We start from the raw sequence: 24222 nt of genomic DNA, 5'->3' as shown, positions 1-24222 counted from the left end.
CCCCTCTCTTCCAGAATCCAGGCCCCACTGAGAGACCTCCTGGGTTTGGCTCATTCTAGAGAGGAGACAGCCCCAACTGAGGCTGTATTGCATGAAGGTAGAGAAGATACCAGCAGCTCCCTGGGAAGTGCCAATTCCCGATTGCACCTGTGGGAGGTCAGTGCTGCGGACGCCCTTTGGGATGGTGGAGATGCTAGGGAACTGCCCCTCTAGGACTGTCGTGGCCCACCAAGTGAAGGAAAGAAGAGTTCAATCCAGCTTAAGTGTGATGAGGGGGTACTTTTACCTGAGTTGGAATCCAGGAATTGATCTGGACGATACCTCTCCCACACTGGCTGGAATGTCAGTGGGCTGTTTTCATAATACCCATCTCCACTGCAGGCAAAGGAAAGAATCATAGACTTCTGTCACATGCAGGATCTTCTTGCTCAGTTGGCAAGTTTCTCATTCAGCCAATCAGTCAGCCAGTCCCTCACTCAGTCCCTCACTCAGTCCAGCTAGTCATTCGTTATCAGCTGGTCAGTCAATTAAATTACTCAGTCAGTCGGTCAGTCAGCCAGCCAGAATCACTGACTTTTACCACTAATCAGGAGAGATGGATTGGGCAGGGGTGGGGAGGCTCTAATTTATTCCACATGATTGCTAATGGCCAGAAACTGATCATGAGACAGGGGTGTGAAAACAACAGAATCCAGGCCTCTTTCCAGTTAGTTTTTCTTCCAGTAGGGATTGGTGAGGACAGTATATTGGGGTTATTAAGAGCTAATCTCTGGAGTTAGGCAGTTGTAGATTCAACTTTTGATTCTCACACTTAGTAGCTTGGTAACCACAGGCAAGTTACTTAACCTCTTTGATTCTTAGTTGTCACATGTGTGTAAAAGAGATTATGGTAGTGCCTACCTCACACTATTGTGAGGATGAAATGCAGTAACATTTTTAAATGCCTCAGAACTGAGTGAGGATTCGATGCAATGGGTGTGTCCCCTCCCCCTCAGTGGTGGCATTCAAAGGCTGCTCCCTGAAGGAAGGAATCCTAGGCAGAAGCCTACAGCTTCACTCTGAGTGCATGCCCCAGAGCGGTGACTCCTGATCTTTTCTCCCCTCTGACACAGGATAGATGACACACACAGGTGTGGCACTTTCTGTGGGCAGGTGCACTCAGAATGGTGTGAAATTCCTAACTAGTTGGGTAATTCCACTCCTTTCTTCTTCACAGCACATCAAAAAGCAAGTGAAAGCAATGTAATTATAGGGCAATCCTGAACACTCTCTAAGAGAAAACCATTTGCAGCAATTACCAGTAACAAATTACATGTGACCTTCACAACCGATTACACACACCAGTACCTGGAAATACTGTGGCTGAGAACTGTTGTGTCAGAGACTGAGCCACTTCCACACACAGGAACCCACATCCCATCCACTGCCCCATCTCTCCGCCCTCCGTCTTTCCCACTGACACCACACAAGATACCCCTGAGTAAAGGATTAATTGTCAGAGGCCAGGGGCACCAGAAGCCAGGAAGGCAGATTTCAGACTCAGATGTCTGGGTTCAAATTTCTGCTTTGCCACTTCCCAGCTCTGTGACTTTGGGCAATTACTTATCGATTCGTACCTCAGTTTCCTTATATGTAGAATGAGTAATAAATAGTATCTCCTTTATGATGTTGTGATAATAATATGAAATAATGCATATTAAGTACTTTGTTTAATAAATCTCAGCTGTTATTATTATGATATTTGAGAAGTCAAGAGAGGTCAACTAATGTCAGTGGAAATTAGAGAAATCAAAGCTCGTGGGATTATTACACTGCATGGGTTCTGGGAGAGAAAAGAGAATGGCAGGGTAAATAGGGATCTTTTAATGTGAAACAGCAAGAAGTGAGACCTGGAGCCAGTGTGAGTCGGAAGCATCGGCAAGGAGGATTCATGCCTGATCCTGGGGGATGGGAATGTATGTGCAGCGAAAACACTTCTCTGCACCACTTCCTATTGTCTGCCCAGTGCTGATAGCCCCTCCTCGTCCTACCTGGAGAAGCCCATGAGGACCCTGCTGCCTGGGAGCTGGGTCACGTCCCACTGCATTCCACCGCTTTGGTAGAGAAACAAGGTGAAGGATCTGCTCCCATCTGTGGTGAGGATGGCCTGGTAGGTGTTAGTCTGGGAGTTGGTTGGAGACAGAGATGCTTGTGAAAAATCTAGAGTCTCTTCCCTGATGTCCCATCACCCATCCCACACCCCTGCCCTGACACACACATCTTTTCCTGGCCTACCCAGAGCAAAGGCATGGGCTTAAGATACTGATAAGCTTGGGAGTGTGTAGAGCACCTTTCACCCTGGGTGTCAAAGCACCTAGCATGGTGAATTTGCCTTCTTTGTGACTTGTTTCCAGGGAGGGGTGATAAAGGGCTCTGGGTTAGAAACCAGTGGGAAGACAGTTTGTATGAGAAAACTTCAGGAACCTGGGAGATGAACTAAGACACCAGAGAGCTAGGAGAGGCCTATGTAGCTTCCTCAGGGATATTTAAGGACATTGTCCGAATGTCTCAACCTGAATAGGAGAGGACCATAGCAGTTGAGACTGGGAGGTCTCTGAAGGTGAATGCAAAGCACTGTGCTTGTATAAAGTAGGTAATCAATGAACTGGTTGAACCAATGAAGAAATAAGTGACTTTAGACCAGACACAAGGAAGAATTCTGTGACTGTAACAGCTGTGAGTCCCCAGAGGGAAGACTGTGTGGTGTTCCCATTTCTATTGGATGGCATTGAGGTGGAAAGCCAGTGTCTGAAGTCAGAAAAACTTGTGTCCAGGCTTGGCTTTGTCATTTGCTGGCTGGGTGACCTTGGGCAAGTTGCTTAAGCTCTCTAATCATCATCTTCCTCATCTCTACAATGTGGATAATAACAGGTTGAGCCGAATAAAATTGCCAATAGCCAGACATTTTTGACATATAAAAATTCTATTTCCTAAATTTCAACCACCTAATACCCAGTGCTCTGGGCTGCTGTGAGGCCATATAAGTAAAGGGTTGGGGCAGCCTGGTACACAGTGAGTATTCAGCATTGAGGTGGGGGATAGGGAGAGTGCTATAATCAGCAATTTGTCCTTGAGTCAGAGAGGGTTTTGGAAGATTGGTTCCTGCCTAGGATTCTAGGATGTCTGACTTCCAGATGGTTCACAGGGAGCTGTCCATTGGTCCACTCACCCCGAAGGTCCACTGGGCAGGATATGCGGAGGCATTGACCCATGTGACCTTTAGGGTCCACCTGGCTTTGTAATTCCAGGTGTTTGTGAACCTTTTAATCCAAGACTCCACCTGCTGGACTACACGTGGCCTGTAGTCATCATCATATAGTGTCTCATATTCCTAGGAAAGGAGGACAGATAAGGACGAGGAAATGAGAGTCCCAGCTCAACACCCCCAAGGGACCCTCACTTTCTACATGGTGATCCTGCTCACTTGAGTCTACCCACATCTCACATCCTTTCCTCTCCCAGGCCTACATTTTCAGTTAGCTCCTTGGACCTTGAAATCCATTCAAATTTGGCTTCAGGGAAGCCTGGGGTGTGTGGAGTAAAGAGTCAAGGCCCAGAAACCCAAGTCTTCTGGACTTGAACTCATGCATCTCTTAGCACAGACTGGCTTGGATAGCATAACCATCTGTGCCCATTTCAACCCCCATGTCCAACCAGAGGCTCCTTGAGGACAGGCATGGGTTTCTCCATCTTTGTATCTTCTACAGTGCCTTATCCATGGCAGGGGCATAAGCCACATTCTTCTGCCGGAACTTTTGTTACACACTCCCATCAATTGGAACCATTAACCCAATCCAGGAGCACACAGAGAAACCCTGCTTGACTCAGGCTTTTTAGGAGAGACCCCCTATAACCTTATTCTAAACTTAAATCCTGTTTGCTAACCCCCATCCCTCTGTCACCTGCAGTTCTTCTCATGACGTGTCAGGGTATTTCTGAATCTGTGTAACAGCCCTAATCTACTTCCTCACTGCCCTCATATTTAAACACCAGTCCTGCCCACACTGACCCCAGGCTCGACAGCAGTAACACATGCACTGCCCTCCTTTGTCTCTCCTGGCTGGCTACTGGGGGATCCTAAATGTCGGGCTTTGAAAGGCCTACCTGGTAAAATGTGGTTCCCCAGCGGCTGGAGAAATCAGCATCATCCCAGAATGGAGCCACCAAGGCCACACGGTCCCCGCCTGTGAAGCCTCTAAGAAGAGGGTTGGGGTAGGAGAAAATCTGGTACCTTGACTCTGGGAAGATAATCTGGCCATTATCTGTGAACTGAGCACAAGGTTCTTCTGGTTAGGAGGGAGGCAGAGCAGGCTTGGGCCAGCTCCTCAGCAGTGTGACACCACCACCACCACCACCACCACCCCCTGCCCCCAAGGCCCTGTCAGTGTAGAACTTCAGAGATGTCAACAAGCTCTGTAAGGTCATGTCAACTATCTCCCTGCCTGCTGGAGAAACCCTGTTTACATAGTTCTCACACAAATACTTCAACCTCCAGACGTTTCTATTGTTCTAAGTCCTTCCTAAGGTGGTAGGTTTTGTCCGGCTTCAGTGGCAGACCCCATCTGTAAGACCAGCCTATCACAGAGCAGACCCCTCTGGGTAAATCCCCTCAGCCTCGTCCTAAAGCTGGTGCCACATTAGATGGGGCTAAAAGGATTGATACCCTCACCCCATAACTGTGTCACCCTTTCATAGTGCATCCTGACTCAACCTCCTTCACTGAGAGCCACAGGAGCCACAACTGTTGTTCCAACTCTCCCCCAGGAGACATGGGTACCTGGACCAGGGAACCAGGAAATGATTACAGAAAATGTAAATGACATCGAACAGTTAAGTTTCCCAAACAGAGCTCCCCGCTCGTAAAAAGGGCCCATGAAAACAGTGGAGAGCTTACTGGGCCCTGAGATCTCTTCACTGAAATAAAGACTCTTTTGTCCAAGTGGGCATTGCCTTGCTCTGTGTCTTCCTCAGCTGATGCCCTGACATTAAAGACTTAATGCAAACTGTGTCAGAGGCAGGGACGCAGTAGGTGATTAACAGGCGTTGCTTTCATTATCCCTTCCTCTCCATCGGGATCACTGTCACAGGCACAGGGCCATCGAGAAGCCCTCGAGAGGTCACAGGTTCTGCCCTTTGGGCTGCAGCAGGGGACTCACGTAGAGAAAATTTCGGAGAGAGGAGCCGAAAGGGAAGCCAATCTGGGGCTCGAAGAGCGGCGAGGTGAAGTCCACACTCCTCCTGACAAACTCCCGGTCTCCAACACTTGACCCATAGGGGAAGAGGGAAACTCCTGGGCCAGTACAAAGAAGAATAGGAAGTTCTCATGGGCCCTGACTTCATTCAGACTGACAGAGATCCCCAGAGAGCTTTCCCAGCTGCTCCTCCACCCTGTCCTCTGTTTCCCTAACTGGGAACCATCAGGGACTCTTCTCTTGTCCTAGGACTCCCTAGAATTCCTTGGGCAGTTTGGGCAACCTTATCCTAAACATTTCTCAAATGGCTTTCCTCTTTTCCATTATGGCAGCACTTACCTGGTCTTGCTTGGAAGCAAACGGTCTCTACACTGCTCTCCTGGCCTCCTGCAAATTTATCCTTCACTCCAGCCACCACAGCACTGTTCATAAAGGCAAATCTAACCACGTCCTCTCTGGTTCTCATTATTCACAAGACTCCCTCGCATGAAAGCCTCAATTCTTCCTACTCTTTATCTTACTTCCAGCAACCCCAAATGCTTTGAGGATTTCCTCCCTCATGTAACACTGGGACTCCTTTTTTACTTCCAAATCTTTATTCCAGCTATTCAGGCCCTCCTGCCTACTTGGGGTGCTTCCCCTCCCCCAGTTTGTATTCACTCTTTCCAGGAATCCTCCTCTTTACATTGAACCCATCCCTACAGCCCCTAGGGGTCTTCCATCATGCATGCCTAATACCCTGAGCTTATTCCTCTAATTACACCTACTGAGGCAGTAGATCTGTCTCTTGCTGGACAGCACCTTGATCATTTCTCTATCTTCCAACTCTGAGCCTAGTGCCACGCACAAAGCCAATCCTCAGCACCCAACTTTGATTGTTTCATTGTCCCCTGTGAGGCCCTTCTGACCTGAGAGAGCAGCGTCTGTGAGCAAGCAGGCTGAGACTGAGCATTCAGTTACATCACCCTTATAAGGGGGATATGGGGAGTAACTTGATTTCCCATGATCCAGAAGAGGTGGTGGAAATACCCACAGTACTGGGTCCCCAACTACCCACAAGGGCCTTCTTTGGTAAATCCAATCCAGCTGCCACAACTCCTAGCTCCACATCTAGCTCAATTTTCTCCATCTCAGGGTTCGGCAGACCCAGCTTTATGGCATCACTTACCTTTCTCAGGCTTAGTAGGGATTGGGACAGCTGTTGAGCTGGTGCCTGTGGATGTGCTGGGATTGGAGGTTGTAAGGATCTGGGATGTTGTTGAGGGTATTGCTGTGCTTCTCTTGACATCTGTCTTCTGTGAGACTGTGATTGTTCCTGGCATGCAGGGAGAGAAGACTGGGTGATACTGTTAGAGAGTAACAGAGTCAAAGAGAGTCATAGACTTTAAGAGCTGGAAGAGACAGCTAGAAAATCTTTCGTCTGTCTTCTGCTCACATTCAAGCTACTCTCTGCAGATAAGCAGTTGTCTGCTGGGTCAGAGGGGGTGGTGACCCTGTCACCCACCATACCATTACTTCATCCTCTTGTGGACCTGACCTCAACCTTAGCCTGGTAATATTAACTCACCGTCCTCTCTTAAGCATTCCTCTAGGCCAAATTGAGCCAATGGGGCCACGGTAAGAGACCAAGATGCTGGAGTCTCTACCCACCTGATGTCTCAGTCTTCATGGTGGAGCTTGGGGATGCTGTGGATGGTGGATAAGTGCTGGTTCCAGACAGAGGCATGGAATGACCTGAAAATAGTGTGTTGGAGTTCCAGGTGACTGCAGGGCCAGGGGCTGATTGAGAGAATGAAGAATTACTGGTTGAAGTATAGAAACTCGATATGGTCTGAGCTTTGCCCACATTACCAGAGGAAGTAGAGTCAGAGAAAGCATAGTCTGTGGATGGCTGTAGTGTAGGACTCTTAGAATACTTAGATGCTGAAGAAGTAGCAGGAGTGGTTTTGATCAAAGGGTAGGTTGTAAGTGGAAATGACAAAGTTGGTATGGATCCAGCTATACTGTTATAATTACTTGTAGAACTCATATATGTGTGCCTTGTAATAGGGTTGGTATTGGAGGCTACCATTTGAACAGTTACAGGATGCTCAGGGGTTTGTGTGTTTGACTTGCCCACTGAAGAAGCTGAGTCTTGCATGGTTTTTGTCAAGAAGTTACTTCTAGAACCTATAGTGGGAATGACCTCTGCAGTCATGTTTTTATGAATAATTGAGCTTGAGGTTGTTGTCAGAACTTCTCCACTTGGGGACAAAATTGTGGAAGGAGTACAAGAGGCTGTACCACTCAGGTTGATAGAACTGACAGTAGTTGGCCCGTCAGTTGCCCCCAGTGACAAGGCCGGCATTGCTGTTTGGGTCCTGTGGCTGTCTCTGACTGGGTTTGAGATTAATGTTGTGCTGGTACTTGAAGGTGACAGAGTGTGGGTGACAGTTTGTGGAGCTGTGTGCACATTTGGTGTGAAGGGAGATGTGACTCTTGAGAAGGTGTTAGTCACCTGGGAGACTAAACTGACAGTTTCAGATCCTCTGGTGGTTCCTGTACTTTGAGTCTGAGCCATCTGGGAAATAGCTGATGTTTCCTGAGGAGAGGTGCTGGGAGAAGTTGAGATTGACTGTCTTGTTGGTCTCCCTGTTGTTAAGACCTCAGAGGTGATGATTGAAACATTGCTGGAGATAGTAACAGACATGATTCCCATGGTTCCTGGAGTAGTGTCATGACTGGTTGCAGTGGACAACAATTCAGTTGTGGACTGAGTTATGTGGCTTTCCCTGGAGGGATTTGTTGAGAAATTCTTGGTCTTATCTGAGGTAAACTTTTCTGGAGAAGAACTTTCTGAAGTTGTTTGGCTGTTTGCTATGGATGAAGAAGCTGTTACTGTGCCCACTAAGGTGGTGGCCACAGCCAGAGAGGTTGCTGTGCTGGTATGCAGTTCTCCAGCAGTCTCTGTGCCTTGAGTTTGGTGGGATTGGGAAATGGCTGATACCACGTCAGGTGAGATGCTGGTAACAGGGGATGTTGATTGTCTTTCTGAGCCTCCCAGTGTTGAGACTACAGAGGTGGTCTGAGGAATAGTGCTTGTTATGGAAAATGATGTGCCTCCTGAGGTTCCCCGGGTAGTGTCAGAACTGGTTGGTGCTGTCCATATTTCTGTGGTAGTGGCAATGACCTGAGTAGTGTGACTGTCTATGGGGGGTGCTGGGGTGAATGTTGTCATTTCGCTTATGGTGGAGGTATCCCGAGGAACACTTTCTGAGAGCGAGTGTCCACTTGGTTTGAATGAAGAAGTTGCAGATGTGACTCTCTTGATTGTGTCTGTTATGGGGGAGCCTAAACTTAGGGTTTGGGATCCTTGTGTGCTCTGTGTGCTCTGAGTGTAACCTATCTGGGGAATAGCTGATGATTCTTGAGGAAAGGTGCTGGTAGAGAGTGCTGTAGAAACCTTAGAGGTGAATGCAGGAAAGCTAGTTACAGATAGTGATGTCTCCCAGGTGTTTTCTATAGAGGTGTCTCTTGAAGTTGGTGCTGTCAACATTTCTGATGTTGTCAAAGGTATGTTGGTGACACTGAAAGAGGAGGAAGTCATTTTTTCATTTGAAGAGGATGTCTCCAGAGAAATGCTCCCTGATTGATTATGTTCAAGTGGTGAAAAGACAGAAGTAGATGTGGTTGCTAAGGTGATTTTGTTTAATTCAGATTCTCCTGTGATCTTGATGATCTGAGTCTGGTAGTTCTGAGAAGATGCTGATGTCTCCTGAGTAGAGGTACTGGGGTAGAATGCTTCTGATTGTTCCAGTAGTCCAGTTGGCATTGACGTTGTTGAGGTGAGTGAAGTAATACTTCTACTGGAGGGTAACAATGTATCCATTGTATTCACTACAGTGGTATGAGTAGAGGTTGGTGCTATCAACATTTGTGATTTAGTCAGAGATGAGTGACCAAAAGTGGGAGAGGATGAAGTGGCCTTTTTATCCAATGATAATGTCTCCTGAGGAACAAATGCCGTAGCAGTGTGTGTGTTTGAGGCAGATGAGGGCATTGATGTTCTCGCTTCTCTGAGGATGCCAGTTAGTGATCTTCCAGTGGTCTTAGTACTCTCTGTGTGGTGGTCCTGAGAAGATGCTGATGTTTCTTGAGTAATGGTGCTGGATGAAGGTGCCTTTGTCTCTTTCTCTACCTTCGTCGTCTTTTCGTTTACAGCATTAGTTATCAAGACTGCTGAGGTGACCGGAACAGGAGTTGTAGTAACAGAGGGTGATGTGTCAACTCTTTGTTCTGCAGAGGTGTCTTTTGACGTTGGTGCTGTTAATGTTTCTGGCGTTGTCAGAATTGTGTGGCTGACACTGGACGGAGTGAAAGTGGGTTTATTACCTGATGAGGATGTCTCCTGAGGAACACGTGATGTACTTGATGCAGCGGAGGGCATCGATGTGCTCTCTTCAGCCATGATGCTGGTTGGTGATCTTCCAGTGGTCTTAGTACTCTCGGTGTGCTGGTCCTGAGAAGATGCTGATGTTTCCTGAGTAGAAGTGCTAGACGAAGGTGCCTTTGTCTGTTTCTCCACATTAGTTGTCTTTTCGTCTACAGCACTTGTCATCAAGACCGCTGAGGTGACTGGAGTAGAAGATGTAGGTACAGAGGATGGTATGTCAACTCCTTGGCCCACAGTGGTGTCTGCTGAGGTTGGTGCTGTTGATATTTGTGTTGTGGTCAGCGGCGTGTTTCCCACACCAGAAGAAGATGAAGTGGGTGTTTTACGTGAGGGAGAAGTCTTCTCGGAAATACTTGCGGAAGAACTGTGTGTACTAGGTGCAGAAGAGGCATTGATGTGCTTTCGCATCCTGTGAAAATGGTTGTTGTGATCCTCAGTGGCATAGGCGCTCTCTATTGTGGTGGTCTGAAGATGCTGATGTTTCTTGAGTAATTGCTGGATGAGGGGTGCCTTTGTCTTCTCTACCTTCGTCGTCTTTTCGTTTACAGCATTAGTTATCAAGACTGCTGAGGTGACCGGAACAGGAGTTGTAGTAACAGATGGTGATGTGTCAACTCTTTGTTCTGCAGAGGTGTCTTTTGACGTTGGTGCTGTTAATGTTTCTGGCGTTGTCAGAATTGTGGCCCAGTACTGGACGGGTAAAGGTGGGTTTAAGCCACCTGATGAGGATGTGTCTCCTGAGGAACTGCGATGTACTTGATGCCGAGGAGGGCATCGATGTGTGCTCTCTTCAAGCCATGATGCTGGTTGGTGATCTTCAGTGGTCTTAGTACTCCTCGGTGTGCTGGTCTGAGATGCTGATGTTTCCTGGTAGAAGTTTAACTGAACAAGGTGCTAACTGTCTGTTTCTCCACATTAGTTGTTGTCTTTTCGTCTGCAACACTTGTCATCAAGACGCTGAGGTGACTGGAGTAGAAGATGTAGTGCAGAAGGGATGGTATGTCAACTCCTTGTCCCACAGTGTGGTGTCTGCTGGGGATTGGTCTTTGTTGATATTTGTGTTGTGGTCAGCAGCGTGTTTCCCACACCAGAAGAAGATGAAGTGGGTGTTTTACGTGAGGAGAATCTTCGGAAATACTGAAGAACTGTGTACTAGGTGCAGAAGAGGGCATTGATGTGCTCGCATCTGTGAAGATGGTTGTTTGTGATCCTCCAGTGGCCTTAGTACTCTCTGTGTGGTGGTCCTGAGAAGATGCTGATGTTTCCTGAGTAGAAGTGCTAGACGAAGGTGCCTTTGTCTTTCTCTACCTTCATCGTCTTTTAGTTTACAGCATTAGTTATCAAGACTGCTGGTGGCGGAACAGGAGTTGTAGTAACAGAGGTGATGTCAACTCTTTATTTCTGAAAGTGTCTTTTGACGTTAAGTGCTGTTATGTTTCTGGCGTTGTCAGGCCGTGTAGCTGACACTGGACGGGTAGTGGGTTTATTACCTGATGAGGATGTCTCCTGAGGAACACGTGATGTACTGATGCAGCGGGCTCGATGTGCCTCTTCAGCCATGATGCTGGTTGATCTTCCAGTGGTCTTAGTACTCGGTGTGCTGGTCACAAAGAAGATGCTGATGTTTCCTGAGTAGAAGTGCTGAACGAAGGTGCCTTTGTCTGTTCCACATTGGTTGTGCTGCGTCTGCAGCACTTGTCCATCAAGACGGCTGGTGACTGTGAAGATGTGAGTACAGAGGTATGTCAACTCCTTGGCCTGATAGTCTGAGGTTGGTGCTGATATTTGTTGGTCAGCAGCGTGTTTTCCCACCAGGAGAAGATGATGAATTGTTTCGTGAGGAGAAGTCTTCTCGATACTGGGAAGAGCTGGCCAATTCTAGGTAAGAAAGAGACATTGATGTGCTGCGCATCTGTGAAGATGGTTGTTTGTGATCCTCAGTGGCCTTAAATTTTCTCTGTGGTGGTCTGAGAAGATGCTGATGTTTCTTGAGTAATGGTGCTTTAGATGAAGGTGCCTTTGTCTCTTTCTGCCGTCGTCTTTAGTTTACAGCATTAGATTATCAAGACTGCTGAGGTGACGGAACAGGTTGTAGTAACAGGGTGATGTGTCAACTCTTTGTTCCTGCAGAAGGTGTCTTTTTTGACGTTGGTGCTGTTATGTTTCTGGTGTCAGAATTGTGTGGCTGACACTGGACGGAGTGAAAGTGGGTTTATTACCTGATGAGGATGTCTCCTGAGGAACACGTGATGTACTTGATGCAGCGGAGGGCATCGATGTGCTCTCTTCAGCCATGATGCTGGTTGGTGATCTTCCAGTGGTCTTAGTACTCTCGGTGTGCTGGTCCTGAGAAGATGCTGATGTTTCCTGAGTAGAAGTGCTAGACGAAGGTGCCTTTGTCTGTTTCTCCACATTAGTTGTCTTTTCATCTACAGCACTTGTCATCAAGACCGCTGAGGTGACTGGAGTAGAAGATGTAGGTACAGAGGATGGTATGTCAACTCCTTGGCCCACAGTGGTGTCTGCTGAGGTTGGTGCTGTTGATATTTGTGTTGTGGTCAGCGGCGTGTTTCCCACACCAGAAGAAGATGAAGTGGGTGTTTTACGTGAGGGAGAAGTCTTCTCGGAAATACTTGCGGAAGAACTGTGTGTACTAGGTGCAGAAGAGGGCATTGATGTGCTCGCATCTGTGAAGATGGTTGTTTGTGATCCTCCAGTGGCCTTAGTACTCTCTGTGTGGTGGTCCTGAGAAGATGCTGATGTTTCTTGAGTAATGGTGCTGGATGAAAGGTGCCTTTTGTCTCTTTCTCTACCTTAAGTCGTCTTTAGTTTGACATTAGTTATCAAGACTGCTTTGGTGTTGAACAGGAGTTGTGTGTAGGGTGATGTCTCAACTCTTTGTTCTGCGGAGGTGTCTTTTGACGTTGGTGCTGTTAATGTTTCTGGCGTTGTCAAGAATTGTGTGGCTGACACTGGGGCCGGAGTGAAAAGTGGGTTTGTACCTGATGAGGATGTCTCTGAAGGAACACGTGATGTGCCCGTGCAGCCGGAGGGCATCGTGTGCTCTTCAGCCATGATCTGCTGGTTGTTGATCTTCCAGTGGTCTTAGTACTCTCAGGTGTGCTGGTCTGAGGAAGATGCTGATGTTTCCTGGTAGAAGTGCTGAACGAAGGTGCCTTTTGTCTGTTCTCCATTAGTTGTCTTTTCGTCACAGCACTTGTCGCTCAAGACCCTTCTGAGGTGACTGGAGTAGAAATGTACTTGGTACAGAGGATGTTATGTCAACTCATGGCCCACAGTGGTGTCTGCTGAGGTTGGTGCTGTTGATATTTGTGTTGTGGTCAGCGGCGTGTTTCCCACACCAGAAGAAGATGAAGTGGGTGTTTTACGTGAGGGAGAAGTGTTCTCGGAAATACTTGCGGAAGAACTGTGTGTACTAGGTGCAGAAGAGGGCATTGATGTGCTCGCATCTGTGAAGATGGTTGTTTGTGATCCTCCAGTGGCCTTAGTACTCTCTGTGTGGTGGTCTGAGAAAAGATACTTTGATGTTTCTTGAGTAATGGTGCTGGATGAAGGGTGCCTTTGTCTCTTTCCTGCCTTAAATACCGTCTTTGTTTAGCATTAGTTATCAAGACTGCTGAAGGTGACGGAACAGGGGTTGTAACAGAGGGTGATGTGTCAACTCTTTGTTCTGCGGAGGTGTCTTTTGACGTTGGTGCTGTTAATGTTTCTGGCGTTGTCAGAATTGTGTGGCTGACACTGGACGGAGTGAAAGTGGGTTTATTACCTGATAAGGATGTCTCCTGAGGAACACGTGATGTGCTTGATGCAGCGGAGGGCATCGATGTGCTCTCTTCAGCCATGATGCTGGTTGGTGATCTTCCAGTGGTCTTAGTACTCTCGGTGTGCTGGTCCTGAGAAGATGCTGATGTTTCCTGAGTAGAAGTGCTAGACGAAGGTGCCTTTGTCTGTTTCTCCACATTAGTTGTCTTTTCGTCTACAGCACTTGTCATCAAGACCGCTGAGGTGACTGGAGTAGAAGATGTAGGTACAGAGGATGGTATGTCAACTCCTTGGCCCACAGTGGTGTCTGCTGAGGTTGGTGCTGTTGATATTTGTGTTGTGGTCAGCGGCGTGTTTCCCACACCAGGAGAAGATGAAGTGGGTGTTTTACGTGAGGGAGAAGTCTTCTCGGAAATACTTGCGGAAGAACTGTGTGTACTAGGTGCAGAAGAGGGCATTGATGTGCTCGCATCTGTGAAGATGGTTGTTTGTGATCCTCCAGTGGCCTTAGTACTCTCTGTGTGGTGGTCCTGAGAAGATGCTGATGTTTCTTGAGTAATGGTGCTGGATGAAGGTGCCTTTGTCTCTTTCTCTACCTTCGTCGTCTTTTCGTTTACAGCATTAGTTATCAAGACTGCTGAGGTGACCGGAACAGGAGTTGTAGTAACAGAGGGTGATGTGTCAACTCTTTGTTCTGCGGAGGTGTCTTTTGACGTTGGTGCTGTTAATGTTTCTGGCGTTGTCAGAATTGTGTGGCTGACACTGGACGGAGTGAAAGTGGGTTTATTACCTGATGAGGATGTCTCCTGAGGAACACTTGATGTACTTGATGCAGCGGAGGGCATCGATGTGCTCTCTTCAGCCATGATGCTGGTTGGTGATCTTCCAGTGGTCTTAGTACTCTCGGTGTGCTGGTCCTGAGAAGATGCTGATGTTTCCTGAGTAGAAGTGCTAGACGAAGGTGCCTTTGTCTGTTTCTCCACATTAGTTGTCTTTTCGTCTACAGCACTTGTCATCAAGACCGCTGAGGTGACTGGAGTAGAAGATGTAGGTACAGAGGATGGTATGTCAACTCCTTGTCCCACAGTGGTGTCTGCTGAGGTTGGTGCTGTTGATATTTGTGTTGTGGTCAGCGGCGTGTTTCCCACACCAGAAGAAGATGAAGTGGGTGTTTTACGTGAGGGAGAAGTCTTCTCGGAAATACTTGCGGAAGAACTGTGTGTACTAGGTGCAGAAGAGGGCATTGATGTGCTCGCATCTGTGAAGATGGTTGTTTGTGATCTTCCAGTGGCCTTAGTACTCTCTGTGTGGTGGTCCTGAGAAGATGCTGATGTTTCTTGAGTAATGGTGCTGGATGAAGGTGCCTTTGTCTTTTTCTCTACCTTCGTCGTCTTTTCGTTTACAGCATTAGTTATCAAGACTGCTGAGGTGACCGGAACAGGAGTTGTAGTAACAGAGGGTGATGTGTCAACTCTTTGTTCTGCAGAGGTGGCTTTTGACGTTGGTGCTGTTAATGTTTCTGGCGTTGTCAGAATTGTGTGGCTGACACTGGACGGAGTGAAAGTGGGTTTATTACCTGATGAGGATGTCTCCTGAGGAACACGTGATGTGCTTGATGCAGCGGAGGGCATCGATGTGCTCTCTTCAGCCATGATGCTGGTTGGTGATCTTCCAGTGGTCTTAGTACTCTCGGTGTGCTGGTCCTGAGAAGATGCTGATGTTTCCTGAGTAGAAGTGCTAGACGAAGGTGCCTTTGTCTGTTTCTCCACATTAGTTGTCTTTTCGTCTACAGCACTTGTCATCAAGACCGCTGAGGTGACTGGAGTAGAAGATGTAGGTACAGAGGATGGTATGTCAACTCCTTGGCCCACAGTGGTGTCTGCTGAGGTTGGTGCTGTTGATATTTGTGTTGTGGTCAGCGGCGTGTTTCCCACACCAGGAGAAGATGAAGTGGGTGTTTTACGTGAGGGAGAAGTCTTCTCGGAAATACTTGCGGAAGAACTGTGTGTACTAGGTGCAGAAGAGGGCATTGATGTGCTCGCATCTGTGAAGATGGTTGTTTGTGATCCTCCAGTGGCCTTAGTACTCTCTGTGTGGTGGTCCTGAGAAGATGCTGATGTTTCTTGAGTAATGGTGCTGGATGAAGGTGCCTTTGTCTCTTTCTCTACCTTCGTCGTCTTTTCGTTTACAGCATTAGTTATCAAGACTGCTGAGGTGACCGGAACAGGAGTTGTAGTAACAGAGGGTGATGTGTCAACTCTTTGTTCTGCGGAGGTGTCTTTTGACGTTGGTGCTGTTAATGTTTCTGGCGTTGTCAGAATTGTGTGGCTGACACTGGACGGAGTGAAAGTGGGTTTATTACCTGATGAGGATGTCTCCTGAGGAACACGTGATGTACTTGATGCAGCGGAGGGCATCGATGTGCTCTGTTCAGCCATGATGCTGGTTGGTGATCTTCCAGTGGTCTTAGTACTCTCGGTGTGCTGGTCCTGAGAAGATGCTGATGTTTCCTGAGTAGAAGTGCTAGACGAAGGTGCCTTTGTCTGTTTCTCCACATTAGTTGTCTTTTCGTCTACAGCACTTGTCATCAAGACCGCTGAGGTGACTGGAGTAGATGATGTAGTTACAGAGAGTGATATGTCAACCTTTTGTCTCACAGTGGTGTCTGCTGCGGTTGGTGCTGTTGATATTCGTGCTGTGGTCAGAGGCGTGTTTCCTATACTAGAAGAAAATGAAGTGCTTGTTTTACCGGAGGCAGAAGTCTTCTCCAGAATACTCGTGGATGAACTTTGTGTACTAGGCGCAGAATAGGGCATTGATGTGCTTGCTTCTGTGATGATGCTGTTTTGTGATCTTCCAGTGTTCTTAGTACTCTCGGTGTGGTGGTCCTGAGAAGATGCTGATGTTATTTGAGAAGATGCTGATGTTATTTGAGTAACATCAGCCTCTGTGTGGTTTGAACTTTGCCTTTTTTTTCGTTTATTTATCTCCATTTTCAATGAAGCTGTTGATTTTACTGGCTTTGAAGTTATATTTATAGAGAGTGACATTTTCTTTTTTGTTATGGTGGTGTCTGTTGAGTTTGTACTTTTGCACGAATTTGCCTTTTTGTAAATTGTTTTGTTCTTAATAGTAGGTGGTATCTCAGGAGAAATATTTATTGCCAGAGTTTGTCTGGTTGTGGATGATTGTTGAAGAACTCTTGTTTTAGTTTCCTCACCACCTATAAATATAAGACAGAAATTTTCATGAAAGAAGATAAATTATTATATGAATCTTGGCAGTTTTATCTCAACAATTTTGTACAAGTTCCATAATTTTTACAGTTCTCCAGTATGTATGGCTGTATGGATTTAGGTATTTAGCCATGACTAATATTTCTACCAACACAGGCAGCATGTAGTCATAAAAAATACTGCAATTAATGCCTTTGTGTTAACATTTTGTCTCCATTGAGTTTTCAAAAGGACAGTAAAGGTAACCTGTGTAGTGTACCTCCTACTCTCCCCATATAAGGCATTAAAGCCAAGATCCATGTGCTTTAGTCTGAGAACTGTGTTTAAATTAAAATACACATCAAAATCATGCAATCTGAAATTTCTAAGTCACTGCCTATTCTATATACACTTTTCTCCATCTCTACAATAGAGATGAGTAGCCTTTTTTTTTTCACAGAGCTACTTTTTCTTCATTTTAATTTAGTCCTCATCCCTGCCAGTTTTCTTCTCAGTTTGTCTCCAAATCCCATCCCATATAATCTTCCAGTTTTTACCCCTAGTGATAGTTTCGATCTTATTTTCTTTTTCATTTCTCTCTATTTCCTCATCATAAATGCCCAAGAAACTTGGTAGCTTATGAGGACTTATTCTGGAGAGAGAGGGAAAATATTGTGAATTGTCTAACTGAATTTTAAACATGCCTAAATTCATGTGCTGTTGATAGTTCATGTCAATAACTTGTACTGTCTTAAACAACTTTGTTTCAGTATGAAGCATTTGGGAGTATACTCAACAATACAAGAGTATTTATGAGAATTCAAGTTTAAAGTGACTCCAGCTTCTCTGGAAATATGTGGGGTTTTTTCCCCCTAGGATATCCTGTCTCATATTAAAATACATAGTTATTGTCTGTGCCCATGCTACCCTGAACAAGCCTGATCCCATCTGATCTCGGAAGCTAAGCAAGTTCGGGCCTGGTTAGTACTTGGATGGGAGACTACGTAGGAAGGCCAGGTGCTGTAAACATAAAAAATAAAAAAAAACTAAGGGATTGTAAGCTGACAAGGTCTTTGCAATCTCTGAGGTCAACCAAGTGTTGCCTTGCCTAAAAAAAATATGTAGTTATTTTTATTTCGTTTTACTCTCTCCCAAGATCTTTGTGAGTGGTCCTTCTACCTACAATCCAGAACTTTCCCTTTCTACTTCAGTTTTTCTTTTAACTGGGAGTAGAGTGAATTTTGGTCACTTTTCAAGCATGTGAGGTCCTGAGCTCAGCACAATTCCTTTTTTACAAACTTCAGCAAGCTGCTTCTCAAGGCACCATCACCTTGCAATTGCCAGTAATTAAGGCACAGAGCCCAAGGACCCATGGCCCAAGCTACTTTTAGGATCTCACAAAACTGTTTTCATGTTAATTTCTTTTACAATCAGAAAAAGAACTCAATGTAATAATAATGAATATGTAATAATGATACCAGCATTGATTGGTCTTTAGTCCAACATAGTTGTAAAATACAGTTTTTATTTTATTTTATTTTTTTTTTATCAAAGGAAGTGGCCTAGGAAGGCAACAGTGCCTAGGATCCATTAAAGTCATTGTATGGCCATTTTGCTAGATGGCCTCAACAAAAATCTAGACACATTAATAAAGAGATAGGTATACAAACATCAAATCATTACATTGTACACCTGAAACTAATATAAAGTAATATTATATGTCAGTTATATAAATTAAGAAAAAAAGAGATAGGCATAATTATAGTTCACCAATGACAATCTAATTTTATTTTATGTTTACATTAGTTTATGTACCTTGTATTGATTCCCCCACAACTATCTTTACCTTCCTCCTTTCCCCCTCAAAAAAAACCCCACAGAGCTAACTTCTTTTTGACTCAACCCTTATGCTGATGCTATTTTTTTCCATGAAGTTATTGGGATACAATGATAAATCCAATTTTAATAAATTTGTAGTATTTGGTTCTTTATTGAAAACCATTTTCCATTTATCAAGAGATGTTCTCTTAATTTGAACATCAAAGCTAAGACAGTGCTGCTTTTTTGAAGAAAGCTCTTTTCTAAAAGGGGACAATAGCTATTTCAAAATACTTAAGCAGAAGGAGGTTTTTCATGATTAGCCAAATTCAAAAGACTCAGAGTATTAATAAGGTTAATATTTAGAAGAAAGTACTTCTTAGGTGGTTGAGGGCTCTGACAGATCCAATCAGGACTTCAAAAGTAAACATTTTTAACTACATACACAAATTTTTAAAAATCTTATAATGTCCTTTTCAAATTAAAAAGGCATCATCTATTTTTTCAAGGAATTTAGAATAAAATTAAATTTTAATATTGCTTACTTGATTTGAAGTGGCCAGTCTTTCTTGCTAAAGTTGCCAAATATTCCTTCCCTTATGACAGCTCTGGAAGGTAGGTGCAGGATTTTGCATAGAGTGAGGTGCCTGATCAGGGTTGCTTTATCAGGAATATAACAACTCACGGCTGTCTTGCTTATAATGAAAAAGGCAAGATTAAACTACAAGGTGACCAGACCATTTAAAACTCGGTGGTGAGAGGGAGGGTTAACTCTTTCAAATTGAATTATAGCATTTTTTAAAAAGCAAATTGAATTTCTAGCTTTTATATTTTATTTTTAACATTTCTTCCAATCTAGCAGATACCTAAATAAGCGCATATACTCTAGCCCTGGTCACATCATAACATAATGTTAATTATGTTATGTCACACTAGTGGCAGCTGACTGTGGTTTCTGGCATGGTTTCTTGAGGCAACGATAAGCACGGCATCTGTGGATTGCTTGCTGAATCTTAACAGGTGGCTCGAGAGGGGCACAGGCTGGGGCTAAACTTGGCCTGTAGCTGAACCCCTCTCAGGATTGTGCTCCTGGACACCTACTAAACAAAGCTATGCTAATAAGACCAGAAGACTAAGGAGCTTTGCTTAGTACATAGAAACAGACATGTAATAAATATGTAAGGGGAAAGAAGGGTACTAGATTTAGTGGAGTGGCCACTTTGCAAGTTATGTGGATCTCTGATTACTAGGTTGTACAACTGAAACTGGTATATTATTTTGTGTCAACTAAAATCGAAAAACTCATTGAATTGTACAATGTAAATATGAGCAACTAATTGTCTATTATATATCCATAAAGCTGTGAAAAATTTTTTAAAAAAAGATTAGAGCAGAGATAACTGAAATAGAGAATAGAAAAACAATAGAGAAAAATCAGTGAAACCAAAACTTGATTCTTTGAAAAGATCAGTATAATTGACAAACTTTTAGTTAGATGGACTAAGAAAAAAAGAAAGACTCAAATTACTAAAATCAGAAGTGAAGGTGGAGACAGTATTACCAATTCTACACAAATAAAAAGAATTATAAGAGAATACTATGAATAATCCTACACCAACAAATTGAGTAAACAAGATGAGGAAGTCAATGTGTTTCCTAGAATCATGAACCTACCAAGACTAAATCATGAAGAAATAAAAAATCTGAATAGAATTGTAACTCAGGGGTCCCTAACTCCCGGACAGTGGACAATGCCGGTCCGTGGCCTCTTAGGAACTGGGCCGTACAGTAGAGGTGAGTGGCAGGTGAGCCAACAAAGCTTCATCTGTTTTTGTAGCCGCTCCCCAGCGCTAGCATTACCACCTCAGCTTCACCTCAGATCATCAGGCATTAGATTCTCATAGGAGCACTGGTCCCTGGTGCCAAAAAGATTGGGGACCACTGCTATATCTTGTAAGGAGACTGAATCAGCAATCAAAAATCTCCTAACAAAGAAAAACCCTGGACCTGATGGCTTCACTGGAGAATTCTACCAAACATTTGAGGAACTAATGCTAATCTTTCTCAAACTTTTCCAATAAATTGAAGAGGAAATAACACTTCCTAACTTTTTTTAGGCGAGCATTACCCTGATACCAAACCCAGACAAAGACGCTACAAGAAAAGAAAACTATATCCATTATGACCAATATTTCTAATGAATATTAATGCAAAAATTCTCAACAAAATAGCAGCAAACCAAATTCAGCAGCATATTAAAAGGATTATACACCATGAACTATACCAAGGGAGACATGTTCATTAAATGAAAATTGCAAAATATAATTAAAAGACCAGAACCCCATAATCTCACTATACAGACAACCACATTGTTGTGTTTTCTAAGGAATCTCTTCTATGCTTTAAAAAAATGTAGTTTAGCTTACCTAGTATATTTAATTTTGTATCCCATTTTTTAAACTTTACCTCATATCATAAGCATTTCTTTGTGTTTTAATTCTTTGTAAATATAGCCTGAAGATAGACAAATCTTATGTTTTAGATTGATAGTTCTTTCTTTTTCCCCTTTTGGAAGCATGGAAGAGCTGGTTCAGGGGGACCAGGCTAGCTAATCCCAACAAAAAGACCTTGGGTGTTGTATGCAAACTCCCCTTGCTAAACTCTGGAGGACCCAACGAGGCATTCTCTCAGCCTGAAAACGTTCATTGTTACCATTCCCATATCACAGCAGCAGTACAGAGCTGGATCTTTCTCCTGGAGCATTTCCCTCAATGTGTCCAGCTGAAACCACCACCTCTCTGTGACATAAAGAGAGCTTAGGGATCATGCACTCTACTGCTTCTTTGCTTGGAAGTTTTTCCTGAATAAATCTTACTTTATGCTTGTTCCATGTGTTGCTGGTATGTATGTTTGACAGTGTGTGTGTATATGTGTCCATGTCACTAATAGAACACTGGACATCACCTTACACATTAAATACTGTTTCATCATAAAGATAACTCATAATTAACTTACTGTTGGACACAGGCAGTTTTTAATTTGTTGTTATTAAAAATAAAGTTTGATGATTATCTTTGCGTATAATATTTTGTTTTATTTTCATTATTTCAGCTCATTTCCTTAACATAAATTTCTCTAAGTAAAATTACTGGTTAATGCTTTATAAAAATTTTTAAGTCATTAATACAGACTGCTAAATTTCTTTGCAGCAAAGTAGTGCCAATTTACAGTCTCATTAGCAATATATGAGAGTGTACCTGTTTCCCAATACCCTTTCCCTTTGAAAAAATATTTGCTCCATAGTACCAATTTTAAATCTTGTCAAACAGGACTGTATCCTCCTTTTGAATCTTTATGTAAAGAACTGGCTAATCGTGGGCCAAGCTGATTAGAGTCTCCTGCTCCATCGAACAGAAAGGTAAGCCCCGTCGTGTCATAATGTTGTGTAGGGAAGAGAGCAGGTGCAGTCTTAATAAGTCTCTAAATCTGTTGGGCTTGTTGCTAGAAGGAAAAGATTAGCAGTAGTTACATCAAAACTACAGTATTGTGTTTGTCTTTCACCATCGTTAAAACAGCATAGCTTAAGCCACTCCTTTAACGGATTATTTAGCTATTAAGGAAAAAAGAGTTTGCAGGTAACCTAGCCTACTAAACTTGAGTAGGTTATTCTTCAGCAAGAAATCCTGGTGAGCGGGGGAGGGCTACAGAGAAGTTCTTTTTGGTAAGAAAGTTATTCTTAAAAGATAGGGTGCATTCGAATCCCTGAGGGAGCATATAAAAATGTACTCTGAGGCCCATGACCAGAGTCTCTATGTATGGAGGTGGGGTCCAGGAATCTGCATTTTAACACATACCTCGGGTGATTCTGATTCAGGTGGTCTATGGACCACATTTTAAGAAACATCTTAAAATAAAATAATAATATCTGCTCTTAAAATTTTGTGTCAGCTAAAACCACCTTATTGAAGTTGTAAGGCACAGAAATCTGGGGTCTTGATCAAACTTTGTTTTAAAGAATATTATCGGCCTTATTCTTGCTGCTCAAGCTTTGCTGGAATGCACTGACCTTGTCTTTTACCAGAGTGTAAGTCAGGCTCTTGGGTTTCCAACAGATTGTTACACAACCAACGTCTGTTGTTCTGGCCAAATACATACTTGCAGAGCAGAGAGCTAGGGATTTGACTGTAAAGAGTTGATATTTGAGAGAAACAGGTCTCTCCTCTCCTTTTTTCTTCCCTCCTCTCCTTCCTTTCTTTATGACACTTCATTTTTTACTTCACTAGAAAGACTAAAGCCATTTAACATGATTTCCTTTGATGTCCCAGAACCAGGAAATGTCCCTTATCCTACATCAGAAGAGAGGCTAAATCTCCCCTCAAAGGCTGTAGGCACGCGCGTGCGCGCGCACACACACACACACACACACACACACACACACACACTGCTGTGTTTGTTCCCATCCTCCCTCAGATGGCTCAGTCCATTACTTTTCTGTCCAAGAGTCTCTTTACTCACGCCTTCTCTTCTGCTGACAATCACGTTTAGGTCTCTCTTAATTTAAAATAAAAGTCTTTCATCTTCTGTGTCCTCCTTATTCCCATCTTTTGTTTCACCCATGAGCATCCTGAAAGAGGGGTCTATACTTTTCACCTCTTTTTCATCTACTCCTCACACCTGAATCATCTCACTAAAACCGCTTTTCTCACTAAAACCAAAAAACTCCTTCCTAATCACCACAAACAATTTCCTTCTCAGGCCCCATTAGTCTCTGTGAAAGTTGGTACCATCCATCTATTCATTCATTAACAAATATTTATTGAGCAACTACTTCAATAGTCTGTCCTTGAACAGTGTCCCTTGACATCTGCATGGCATTGCTCTCCTTGAAGCTGAATGAGTCTTCTCCGCACAACTTTCTCTGTTCTTTCTGTTCCCTCTGCCGCTTCTCTTCTCAGCTCCCAGAAGAAGTCAGCCTTATGGGTATCATTTCCAGCCCTCTCCCACTCTTACACTTTCTCTCTGGCTAAATTGCATCTTTCATGCCTTACAAATCTATAATTCTACCCTAACTTCACATCCATTTTCTAGACTCACCTTTCCAGCAATTTCCTGGCTGGCCTGTCAAATGCACCATATCGAAGGTGAATTTTTTCTTGAACTATTTCTTCTATTTTCCTTCCTTATGTTAATTGTAGCATCAGTCCCCCAGATATGCAGGCCAGAAACCCCTGAGTCATCTTGGATTCCTCTCCCTTTCTTATCCCAAACATCATAGTTTGGCACCATCTACGATTAATCTAAAATGTTTCTCCCATCACGGTCCCCTGTTCACTTTGCTACGTTACTCTCATTACTCTAACTATGGCAGCAGCCTCTTAACTGCTTCTTCTGATTCCTCCATTCCCCACCTTGACTCTTAGCTTTCACCATGGCTGGATTGATCTTTGACTAGGGGAACCAGGAAGGCGAGTTTCTTATATTGCCTCCTTACAGGAATGGCTTTACAAAATGCCTGTGCCCAGGGAGCCAGAATCCGGTGAGCAAGTGAGGCAGAGCTGGAAATGGGGTGCAGTGAGGTGGGGAGCTGACTCTGAGCTGCATCCTGAGTGGGGAGAGCCGAGTTCCGGCGGGGCGCCAGAGCTGGAGGCGGAGGAGTGAAGTCAGGGCTGACTGGGTGGAAGAGAGCCTAGGCTGAGACACAGTCACTTACCACCCAGCAAGATACGTGCAACTGCCCCAAGCA

At 44.3% G+C, this 24222-nt stretch overlaps 2 protein-coding genes and 1 pseudogene across 3 annotated transcripts in view; 1 reads left to right on the top strand and 2 right to left on the bottom strand.

Moving 5' to 3' along the window:
• MUC4 (mucin 4, cell surface associated) overlaps nt 1-24222 on the bottom strand; it is a 51573-nt gene that overhangs the window by 17168 nt on the left and 10183 nt on the right. Inside the window, exons 1-7 of one of the 2 annotated variants that reach the window (XM_039850797.1) lie at nt 6882-8252; nt 6400-6546; nt 5196-5329; nt 4144-4308; nt 3209-3370; nt 2031-2161; nt 287-375 (exon numbers count right to left, since the gene is read on the bottom strand). In XM_039850797.1, the coding sequence (XP_039706731.1) occupies nt 287-375; nt 2031-2161; nt 3209-3370; nt 4144-4308; nt 5196-5329; nt 6400-6546; nt 6882-7929 (1876 nt within the window). In that variant the 5' untranslated portion in view covers nt 7930-8252. Of the gene's footprint in view, nt 1-286; nt 376-2030; nt 2162-3208; nt 3371-4143; nt 4309-5195; nt 5330-6399; nt 6547-6881; nt 8253-24222 lie in introns of those variants that run through there. The other variant, XM_039850798.1, reaches the window with a different exon arrangement.
• LOC120592870 (mucin-5AC-like) lies at nt 10274-15098 on the bottom strand. The gene is made up of 4 exons (XM_039850561.1): nt 15023-15098; nt 13451-14869; nt 11154-11381; nt 10274-10353 (listed from the first exon to the last, which is right to left on the bottom strand). Exons 1-4 carry the CDS (start codon nt 15096-15098, stop codon nt 10274-10276), a joined length of 1803 nt encoding a protein of 600 aa, XP_039706495.1.
• On the top strand, nt 17572-17690 carry LOC120593084 (uncharacterized; annotated as a pseudogene).

This window comes from Pteropus medius, unplaced genomic scaffold, assembly GCF_902729225.1.
Source record: "Pteropus medius unplaced genomic scaffold, Ma_sr-lr_union100, whole genome shotgun sequence".
In the NCBI taxonomy this organism is placed as follows: Eukaryota; Metazoa; Chordata; class Mammalia; order Chiroptera; family Pteropodidae; genus Pteropus; species Pteropus medius.
This window is presented reverse-complemented; position numbering and strand designations above follow the sequence as displayed.